Source organism: Notothenia rossii (genome assembly GCF_949606895.1).
Source record: "Notothenia rossii genome assembly, chromosome: 8".
NCBI classification, from domain to species: domain Eukaryota; kingdom Metazoa; phylum Chordata; class Actinopteri; order Perciformes; family Nototheniidae; genus Notothenia; species Notothenia rossii.
Genome location: NC_136906.1, coordinates 13,929,816 through 13,941,259, shown reverse-complemented (window position 1 = coordinate 13,941,259; position 11,444 = coordinate 13,929,816). Strand labels below are relative to the sequence as shown.

The 11,444-nt window shown below is 39.1% G+C and overlaps 2 protein-coding genes across 3 annotated transcripts; one reads left to right on the top strand and one right to left on the bottom strand.

Annotated features, from left to right (window-relative positions):
* Nucleotides 1-55: 55 nt before the first annotated feature.
* On the top strand, nt 56-7,419 carry cUnh17orf75 (chromosome Un C17orf75 homolog). Of its 2 annotated transcripts, XM_079646466.1 has the most exons (10): nt 56-806; nt 1,802-1,876; nt 2,291-2,416; nt 3,133-3,263; nt 3,423-3,481; nt 3,571-3,690; nt 4,696-4,760; nt 4,907-5,046; nt 5,135-5,238; nt 5,692-7,419. In XM_079646466.1, exons 1-10 carry the CDS (start codon nt 664-666, stop codon nt 5,905-5,907), a joined length of 1,179 nt encoding a protein of 392 aa, XP_079502592.1. In that variant the 5' UTR covers nt 56-663; the 3' UTR covers nt 5,908-7,419. The 2 variants fall into 2 exon arrangements, with proteins under 2 accessions (XP_079502592.1, XP_079502593.1); XM_079646467.1 differs by lacking the exon at nt 1,802-1,876 and having other exon boundaries at nt 246-806.
* Nucleotides 6,898-11,284, bottom strand: LOC307017035 (uncharacterized protein). The gene is made up of 10 exons (XM_079646468.1): nt 11,153-11,284; nt 10,986-11,063; nt 10,745-10,777; nt 10,313-10,399; nt 9,748-9,839; nt 9,436-9,671; nt 8,510-8,593; nt 8,351-8,425; nt 8,180-8,245; nt 6,898-7,732 (listed from the first exon to the last, which is right to left on the bottom strand). The coding sequence occupies exons 1-10, from the start codon at nt 11,213-11,215 to the stop codon at nt 7,689-7,691; spliced, it is 858 nt and encodes a 285-aa protein (XP_079502594.1). The 5' UTR covers nt 11,216-11,284; the 3' UTR covers nt 6,898-7,688.
* Between the last annotated feature and the right edge of the window lie 160 nt (nt 11,285-11,444).

Sequence of the window (11,444 nt, the reverse complement as noted above, 5' to 3'; positions counted from 1 at the left end):
CTATCTGGGTTTCTCTCTTATTCTGTTGCTGCTATAACACCTGACTTTTCCCTTCGGGGATCACTAAAGGTCCATCTTATCTTATCTTAATTCATACCTAGAAGCGGGTTTCTAGATGTCTTTCATTGACAATTGTTTACTTCTCCAACACATTTCGGACAGTTGAGTCTAATTTTTAAAGAAAATAATAATTCCTTCTCTTTCCATTTTTGAAGATGGAACCTATCCTTGAATCCAGATGAGTTGGCCACACAATACATTCTATAATTGTACATGCAACATATTTTATTCACAAACAGAACGTTTTGTTCCCATTTCAACAAGTTAAACCACTGTTATAAAACCGACATCATTAACAACATCATTTAAAAATGAACAGACGTTTATTTTGTAAATCCAGAGATGAAACAGGAACAGAGAAACATTTTTTAAATTCCAGTCGGACCTTATTGAGAACGTACCCAGATGACGCATGCGCACAAGCCACATTAACGATAACACAACAACCTTTAACACAGCTGTTTCATATGCGCTGTTACTATTTTTAATACAATTGTCCCGCAACCATAATACTCGTCTACACACACATTGAATACTAGAAACACGTGCTTGTTTTCTGCAGTTTTATCCGGCTGATCGTTATCTCCCTGCAGCAGAGGGATCATGTTTACCTCCCAAACCTCGTCCTTCCAGGATTCAATTGACGTGGAAGAGAGGGATGACTTTGACAGCGAAGAAATTACTGGATACATCCAGAAAACTCAGCTGAACAGCTACTACACCATCTATCTCTATCAAGGCACAAGGTAAATGTCCGGGCTATTCCTCACATTTCATGACAGCTGTTATCATTTTCTCTCCCTTAACTTTTGCGAATCTGCAGGAATCTTTACGTCTGTAATTTAACGCGTAATCCAATATCAAAGGAACAATGATATCGTGTACAAAAAAATCATATTATTGATTAATTTATATTGTTGGATTGTTATTATTGTGCTCAGCAGTGGTTGAATAAAGTGCCACACTGTAAACATTTCAAGTAAAAGTACTGCATTGAGAATGGCATTATCTAAGTACGATTAGGAAAATGTACTTAAAGTATTGGAGTAAAAGTCCTCATTGCAGAAAAAACTAATTATTTTTCAAATATTTTAAGGCAAAAGAAGCAAGTCTTCACATTTCTGAAGATGGAACTGGGAAATATTTTTAAGTATAATGTTGGATGGTTTAATCTATACCAAATTATCATATTATAAAAGCTTTTCCTAAATATTTTGTGTCAAAATCTGAATTTATAAAGTCACTAGTGAAAACATCTGTAAAATAATGTAGTTTATTTGTAGCCTTTATTTAACCAGGTGAAATCCCATTGAGATCAACGATCTCTTTTTCAAGGGAGACCTGCAGTACAAAATTGGCTTTCAAAATATAGGAGGTTAGAAGTATTAAGTAGTACAAAATACAAGTACCTCTATGTATCTAAGTATAGTACTTGAGTAAATGTACCTAGTTACTTTTCTCCACTGGTGCTCAGTAACTACCTTAATTTTAATATTTTGAATCCTACAAGAATCATTTAATTACTGTCCTTTTTTCCCTGAATACAACCAGCTCCCTGGTGTGTATTGAGTGTGACTGTCTGTATCACTGTTTATCATACAGTCAATGTACTTCCTCTAAAGCACTCTTATGTTTCTGTTGTCCTTTGTTACTGAAACTGCTGACACTGACACTCACAGGTCAAACCAGATGTGTGCGTTAAACACTAACAGGGTGATGAGTAAACTGTCAATTGTCTTAGATCTGAAGCTGCTGCGGAAAATGCGGCATGGAACCAGAGACGAGCAGACTCCACAACCAGTCTAGATGACTTTAGGTAACAAAGGAGACACCCACCCATCTTCTCGTTGCTTTCAGTGGTCGTTTCTCTCTTTGACCTTCACTGTTGTGCATTGGTGTATCCACGGGACATCCAATCAACATGGAGTCAATGCTGCTTTCATTCGTGACTTTGTTCTGAATGGTCATTGCTATGTTGCTGAGTTACATATCTTAACTTCAATGTGTCAAGTGGAGTGTGCAAAATGTGAATGACTTTCATTTAAATAATGGTACAATGTCCACGGCACAGTTCTAGCCATGTGACTCAGTTGTGTGTTGTGTTGGTTTGTGTGGCTATTGCTCATCAGCTTTCTCCATCCGTCGTCCATTTGACTTGAGTGGCTTCCAAATTCCTCATTACCTTCCTCTTGTTGCTCGTGTCCATGCTGACTCTCTGTCCCGCCTACAGCCTTACACTGATTGACAGCAGCCTGCCATCAGAGGCGGAGCCTGAGCTGCGGACTTACATTTCAAGGAGGCTGAGCAAAGGGGCCCTGCTGGGAGGCATGGGCAACATCGCCACTGTGGACCTCAGGTAACGATAAACATGTTTCAACACAACTGTTTTGCTTCGGTAATGCTACAACAAAAATAAAAAGATCATGTTCACTCTTCTTTGAATGTTTCTTGGATGCATCACGTTCTATAACATTATATTATACATAGCCATTGTGGAAGAAGCCTGTTTGATACTGTCGTGGCTTCCTTTCTTGTTTTTGTATTAAAAGACTTAAACAGACATTTGTAGCTAGTTTTCTTTCCTTTAAATTACTTACAGTTGAAGAGTTGCTTGGCCTCCGATGTTTTGGATGATATTATGCGATGTGTTTGCTCAAAATAAAATAACAAACTTTTACGCGCGCAACAAAGAAAAGAGGCCTTTACAATATTAAAAAAAAAAAATGGGCAAAACTCAAATAAAATAACAAACAACTTAAGTATTTTTTCTTTTTTGATAATACTTATACAACTTCATAACTTAAAGGGTAGTTGGACGGTTAAAAACTGTTCCTCGAGGCGTCTTTCTAGCAGGTTGCCCGTCACTTTAGCGCAGGCGCTTCGGGAATTGTAGTCTTTTATAGTGTGTTGACTACAGACGTCACAATTAGGTGGCCTTTCTTATAAAAAGACAATAGTGGCTCTAACAGATACCATCACATAAATAAAATACATTCACTTGGAAATGAAGGTTCAGAGGTGTACAGAATATGTTGGTTAACAGAAATGTGTTGATTCTTTACCCTCCCCCAGTATCCCAGAGCAGGCGGTGGGCTGCTACTGCTGCCTCGTGGAGCAGGAGAGGTCTCCGGAACAGCCCGATGCGGATGGAAACGGATATATCATCTGCTTTATGGGCGGCTCCGAAAAATGGCTGAATTTATATCCTTTGCAAACAGTCATCATGAAATCAACCTTAATCATCAGCATCCTCCGGCTTGAATAATCTTTGTGCTTTCCTGCATTGTTGTATTTCTTCCACATTGTTGTAACTTTTTACAGAGAAACTACCAATAGTTGCTCTTCCTTAACCCAATACACATTTAGATTAGAGCTTGATAAATACGTCCAAGGCCTGCATAGCAGCCTGCAAACCCCAGAGGTATGAGGATATGATGACAGCGTAAGGAAGTCATATATTTGCCGGTACATTATTAATGACTTATCGCTACGTGTTTATGTCTGTGTCAGCTGCTGAACCTTGAGTCGGAGGTGCGCCCCTATCTGAGCCGGTGGTACGAGGAGTCTGTGATGCACATCCATCGGGTGGTGCAGCTCGTTCAGAACAACATCAGCTTCCTGCTGCATGCTGTGAGTCATTTTTACCTCTAGAGAACGTCCAATAGAGTGAGCCGTTTCTCTCTTTTAATGAAACAATTGAATGTCTACAAACTTAACAATGAGGTCTGATGAGTACTGGTCTAACCATAGCAGACGGGGTCTAAGCCTCAGTAAAAAGCACCACATTTATCTGGATACATAGAGGAACAAGTAAGAGTGTGTAGTGTGTTACCGGGCAAATGTTCCTTGAAATACATATTTACTATAGACTGTGTAAATATAAAGGTATTTATCCGTTTCATAAAAAAATACCGGTTGATTTATTTCACTATTCAAATCCTGCATGTTTGCATATATTATGCAAACATGTTTTATTATATATCCTTATTCTATTATCATCTATATTGTTAATACTCTATTTAGCTTTATTTACATAATACTGTTGATCATTATAAATTAAGGTTTAACAATTTTTTAAGTTTCGGAAATCGCTTGTAATTCAAATCAAATCAAGTTTTATTTATAAAGCACATTTAAAAGCGATTTTTGGTGGAGCCAAAGTGCTGTGCATGTAATAAAAACACATTACTACAATCACAATAAAAGACAATCAATTACAACAGATATAAAAAACACAGGGAAAAGTCAGGAGTCGTGCTCCGCTCTGACTAGAAGGCCAGGGAGAAGAAGTGTGTCTTAAGAGTAGATTTAAAAACCCCAGGGTCTGGGCCGACCTCACATGGAGGGGCAGAGTGTTCCAGAGCCTAGGGCCAGCTGCTGCGAAGGCTCGGTGCGCTCGGGTTTTAAGCCTGGTCTTGGGCACTACCAGCAGCAGCTGGTCAGCAGACCTTAAGGCTCTGGCTGGGGTGTAGCACTGGAGGAGTTCAGCTATATAGGCCGGAGCCAGCCCAAGTGTAAGGCACTTGTAGGTGCATTTGCTTTGATCGGTGCTATATGAATCAAATATGATTGATTGTTTAAAGACGTACATTTCCTTTACAACAATTCTCTCACTCATTATTGTTCTGTTTACAGGCTCTGAGTCACACACTTGTGGAGGTCAATAATTCAGATGAGAGGACAAAGACTGATGTGTCCAGGTGAGTTAGGCTACAGTTCTTGTATCACATATATAAGTGATTAATGTATGCGAAAAATCAGCAGGCCTTTTGTTGATTTCCATGTCGTACAGATGAATAGCCGTCTATATCCATGTCTGTTACAAATCTGCTGCATTCTGCACCAGGTTCATCAAAGCAGCCAGTTTGCAGGGTCTGTCTCAACAAGACACCACAACAGCTTCTCTGTGTAAGGCTATCTCAGAGGACACACAATCTGACCTGATCATCGACTGCTCCACCAGCCCCCCCACTCTCTCTAACGCTGGTAAGTCATGACACAAACCTCGTGAGGAAACAATTATTGTTTTATCTTTGTACTGTCTAAGAGTTGTATTCTATGTTTTCTCCCCCAGTGAGCAATCGTTTCTGTGACGACTGGAGTCAGGCATTTCTAAACGCTGCAGAGCGTTGTAATCCTTTCCTGCTCAGACAGATTCTGGAGAACTTCAAACTCAAGGTGAGAAAACATTCAAAAAGACAGACTTTAAGAGTGTGTTTTGCTTCTGGATCCTGGTTTCAGTTTCCTAAAACTCATTACCCTAGCATCAAGTTCTCATGTGAACACATTTTGTATTTTGTGTATACATTTTGGGACTAAAGCTCTTTTAAAATACTGATGGAACTGTCTTTTGTTGATATAAAAAATAGAAAGTTCGGATGATAATAAGTAAAGTGTAAAATGCTTCTCTATGCTTCAAGTTATTTTTATTTATTTTGTATTACAAATGTGTCAATAAAATAAAAATAAAATCTCCCATGTCAACAAGATTGAGAAACAGCTCTCAGTTCCTCTCGGCAGATACTTAGTTTAATATCTCAGTTACATGACTGCCAGTTTTTCATCCAGATTGCTTCCCTTTTCATTCAACTTGTTTCCTCCTCTCTATTAACCACAACTCTCACATCGCAGGCCATCCAGGACATGAACAGCCTGAAGCGTTTAGTGCGACAGGCAGAGATGAGTCACTACGCCCTGTTTCGTAGCTGCCGGTTCCTACAGGGCTGCGGAAATGGGGATGTGTTGCTGCAGAACGCCAGGGCGGAGCACAGCGACATGCCTGAAGCCTGCAGCATCATCACCGTCCTGGAGGAGTTCCTCAGGGATCAATCCCAGGCCCACGCATGATTACATCACTACATTTAACTTCAAGTGGTTGGGCCGGTTGCTGGCGAGACAGTCTGTACAATAACCTGTTCAGTTCTAAACCGAGAACTACATCAAATGTCAAACATCGGTTTGCTAGGTAAATATGTTCCACAGCTAGAAAAGTAGTGGTGAGATCCATAACATGTACTGTAAAACACTGACAAGCGACACCCTTCTTCCCTCTTTCTTTGGGGCTAATTATGGTTTATCGAGTGTGTAACTTTGGTGCAAAAGAGGTTCATTCATGGAGATGATAGTACAAAATAAATGACAATGACCTCAGGGTGCAGCGAAGTTTAGTTTTAAGCGTAGAGTGACACTTTCCCAATCTTTATCCTTTTGCAATTATTAGTGTGTGTAACAATACTTTGAACCAAATATTAATACTACTCGGTTTTGCTAACTGACAATGATCACAACACAACTGATCCAAACTAAAGCTTCTACTTATTCAAGTGGAATTATATATATGTATTACTTGAATGTCCAAATATAATTTTGTATTTTTGTTAATTGTACCTTTGGAGAAGAAACACATTAAGAATGCACAAATCACTTTTATGCATTGCTTGTTACAAAGGCTTTATTTGTGCTTACATTCAAACCTAATACCTGCACTACAATATTGTTCTTGTTGGATAAGTACTGCTATTGTATGTGTATGTGTGTCTATCAAGTGATATTAGATGTTTAATCATATGCTGAGAAAATAAGTGTTGTTGATACAGTGTACATTTTCACTTTCTTTTGAGATAAATCTTAACGTTTGTGTAAGTTATATTGGAGAAGCCAGCAAGAGTAAGCCAGATTTAAAACAATTATCATTATGAATATAAACATATCTTAATGAATATAAATAGCAATCATGGCTAATGTTAGTCCTCACAGCTGTCAAGCTTATTACCTTACCTTTCATTATTATAGTCCTGCCACAGATAGCAGATATTTCTTCTTTTTTTGTCAGAGCAGTAGATTTATAACAAAGATAATAAATGTTTCCTAAAACATTACCCACTGTAGCTGTTATGGTATTCACCAGCTGTAGAATTAATGAGATTAAACTGGCACTATGTGAGCAGTCAATCACTTCATTTCAAAGCTTCTCCAATATTACCCTCAAACAAATTAAAATGTAGAATAAAAGAAGATAACACAATTGCTTGCAGTAGATGTTGGCATGTTTAAGTTGTATTGTTCACTTCCTCATGTACCTCCAACATGTGTTTTTTTGTATATTGCATTAAACCCATAAAGGGGTTTTGGAACCATTCCCATTCAAACCAGTCCAAAGTGTGTAAAACAGCAATACAGCTGGTGGTGTATACTTTAAAACTGTGAAAGTGGTATAAATGAGTAACTTCACTATTGTGAACCATGGTGGGACTGGCCCACCGTGTGTGTTGACATGTCTGTACAGTGTGTTAATTATAGTTATAGATGATCTGTGTCTTGTATAGAAAGAGATGAAATAAATACCACAGCTGAACCCGACTTGTGGTTGTGCATTTTGTCTAGCAACCAAAAGTGTAACTAAGGTGACAAACATGTTGCATAGATACAGTGTGTGTGTGTGTGTGTGTGTGTGTGTGTGTGTGTGTGTGTGTGTGTGTGTGTGTGTGTGTGTGTGTGTGTGTGTGTGTGTGTGTGTGTGTGTGTGTTGTGTAAATGCATCGCTACAGATATTAGGCAGCTTGGTATTCTGTGTCTGGTCCACAGGTTTGGAGAGAGTGCTCCAGACTATCGTGTCCTCCAGCTGGATCTCATATCCTCCAGTAGTCTCCGTCCTCCGGCTGCACCTCTGCAACTACTAAAAAAAAAACTGAACTTTGAAACAGAGAGGACATTTTTGTTGCACCTGTTGTTCTGTTACATACATATTTATGTGTATATTTTGGAAGCTGGTTTATTTTTATATAATAATAATAATAATAATAATATAATAATAATACACTTTATTTGTATAGCACCTTTCATGCACAAAGCAGCCCAAAGTGCTTTACAGAAAACACAACAACAATATTAAAATAATATTAAAATGAATACAGAACAAGATAAAACATCTACTAAATAAAACAATACTAATAAAACAATTTTAAAAAGAAAATTAAAAATGTAAAATAAAAGCAAAACAGAAAAAGAACACAGTAAAACATGGACAATGATACTAGTGACAATTGAAAGTTAACCCAAATTAAAAGCCATATTATAAAGATATATATGATACGTGAGAGAACAAAACATGCTGATTTACCTAAAGTGTGATCAGGCCTCTTCCTCAACAGAGAGCTGGGTACGTCATAGATGCTCTCTGCAGGGTCTGAAATGGATGGGGGGAAACACCAACACACAAAAATATATAATTAAGGTGTATCTTAGCACCACTGGGGGGAAGAAACAGACATTGAAAAAGAAATGTACTCACTCGGATTTTCAGCAGCCCTCCTGTAAGATATAGGACAGTCATACACACCCTCTTCCATCGCGTTCGCACACGGTCCTAGGAAGACACATGATAGGGTCTGTCGTTTAAACATCAGCATACTGTATATCATTTTATAATAAATAAAGTATAAGAACCTACTTTGTCTAAGCGGTAAAATGTCATAGTCTCCTTCTTGTCTTCCCTCTGTGTGGCTCACCCCACTGGGCCATACTGAACTGGTAACTGAAAACAGACACGAGGAGTTAGAATCACATGGTTGAAAGCAAAACTCATTTGGAAGCGACAGTAGGCACCTTTTTATTTAATGTAATTTGACAAAAAAATCCATTATAACCTGTCAGCATGTTGTAATGTTTAAAAAAAATGTTTTCAGGCTATAGAAAGTCTAGCCTTTTATAGGAATCTGAGGCCAATCACAGGCCATTTCAGAGGGAGGGCATTGTTATTGGCTGTTCTCCAAATACCAAAGGCAGCTTAATTTGCAGGACAAGTTTCTATTCCTTGCAACATTGGCAACAACTTCCTACACTGCAAAACAACCAAAAAAGGGAAGGTAGGCTTAAAAATGTGTCTGACAATATAAGAAATATATAAGAGGAGAGCAAATGTTGCAACAAGAGCAAGGTTTTTTCTCCATATCTGAAATGCTTTTCCAAAAGTGTAGCTAGCTAGGGCCTTTACAGGCCTACATGTCTACAGAGAAAACATGATGGTAATTCCCATAGAGTTGCGGCTACATAACATCCTCAGGATGAATGACGGGGATGAAAATAAATGACTAGCAATCTTCAAGGGTATTGTGCTAAGCCTGTACTCCTCTGGTGGGAGGGGTCAAGGACAGAGGATGAAGCTGCAGGATGAAGGCTGTAATTCAAATACCTGACCTGGGATACATTACATTGCATTTAGCTGAAGCTTTTATCCAAAGTGACTTACAATAAGTGCATTCGATACCACTTGTTAAAAGGTTATTATGGAATTCATGCCAAGTGAAGCAAAGAAAAGCCTGGCTTTAAGACTAGAACTGATAAAGGACATCTTGGAAGGTGCAAATTAAAGTTAACCATTGTGTTGCTGGTAGCCACAGGCTGGATGTGTGTTTTGTTGCGTGGCCTCCTCATGGTCCGGCTCCTCTGATGGGCAGATGGGGGGGGCGATGCTCCAGATGTCATGGTGGATGTGGCCCATCGGGGGGGGGGCAGAGAAGGGCCGAGCAGGCAGTGACTCCATCACACTGTCAAAGTTTGAGTTGATAGGTGCGCTGGTGTTTAATCTTTCTCGCTGCTCACACACTTCCAGGCTGAGGAGAGGTGAGAAGGCCAGTAGTTGGAACATTTATTACTTTGGTTCAAATGTAGAAATGACTTCTGACTTACTTTGTGCCTATGGAGAGACCAGAGGTAGAAAGATGCATGGCCTGCCAGAGGCATCTCACCCACTCCGTTCTGAGGGCTGCTGTCTCTGCTGCCTACACACACACACACACACACACACACACACACACACACACACACACACACACACACACACACACACACACACACACACACACACACACACACACACACACACACACACACACACACACACACACACACACACACACACACACCAGTGACACCACACGCACACGCACACACACACACACACACACACACACACACACACACACACACACACACACACACACACACACACACACGCACACACACACGCACACACACACACACACACACACACCAGTGACACCACACGCACACGCACACACACACACACACACACACACACACACACACACACACACACACACACACACACACACACACACACACACACACACACACACACACACACACACACACACACACACATCCTGAAACATCCTACCACTTCTGGTCTGCAAATTTATGAGATTGTGTTCAAACCACAGTGGTGACTCACCAACACTTTCCTCTTTCCATTGGTCATGATGATCTCAAAAACGAAGCGATTACCGGCAACTCTCGGGACTTCTCGCACCGACTGCACCTGACAGAGATGTGGACAGAGAGAGACTTAGGCAATAATATTATAAGTAACATTTTTCTCAAGTTAAAAAAAAACCTTAAATATTAGCAGCAACATCTACTCAAAGCACTAAAACTGTTTTTGGAATAATATACATTTTTGGATTATTATTAAGTACCTAACGACTAAAGTTGTCAAGTATATCAAATGGATCTATAGCATAAAGTAGCTTTAAATTATACGACTCAAATTCAAGTAACTTAAATTGTTCAGTACTTGACTAAACACATTTAGTTAGAGATTAAAATGGTTACTTAAGTTATAATCGTATAATATTATTACAGTGGTAAGATGAAGAAGACTTACTGTGTAAATGTAGTAATAGCCTCTCAAATGGGACTGTGAAGAGAGCAATACAAAACAACATTTAAAACAGGGTGCTCGTTTACAGAAAAGATAGAAAAACTACTGGCGCTGTAACTATCCTTCACTTGACTATGTTTTGGCATCATGAATAGAAGGTGCTCATCAGGAAATGTATAAGAAATGTAATAGTGTGAATATTATTCACCAGTGTGATATTTACAGCAGGTAAATGTGTACTTACAGCGCTGCCATTCTTCTGTGTATAGAAGAATAGGGTTGTGTTTTGTAGCCTGAACCAATATGTCACCCATCTTAGTTTCTAGAGAAAAAAGTGAATCTGGAGCAATTTTTTACACCTTTAAAATAAACATAGAATCATATTTAATTACAAGATAGTTTCCAACTTACCATAGTATCTTTTCTTTTCTGCAGGAAGCCTTCTAACAATAATTTAGTCTGATCTACTGACATGTTAACCCTCGGTAGATTGACTTTAAACTACTTTAGCCAGGGAAATGACTGTCTACCTGCGTGTGTGTGGTGTGTGTGACTTCCTCCTCAAGCATGCTGAGAGCAGTATTGTTCACAGCGCCATCCCATACCCACTTCTCTATTCTGCTTCATAAAAGTCATATCAGTCTCCAAAAAAAAGCTGATCTGATTCATTTCACAAATCTAGTTTGGAAATGACCACTTATTC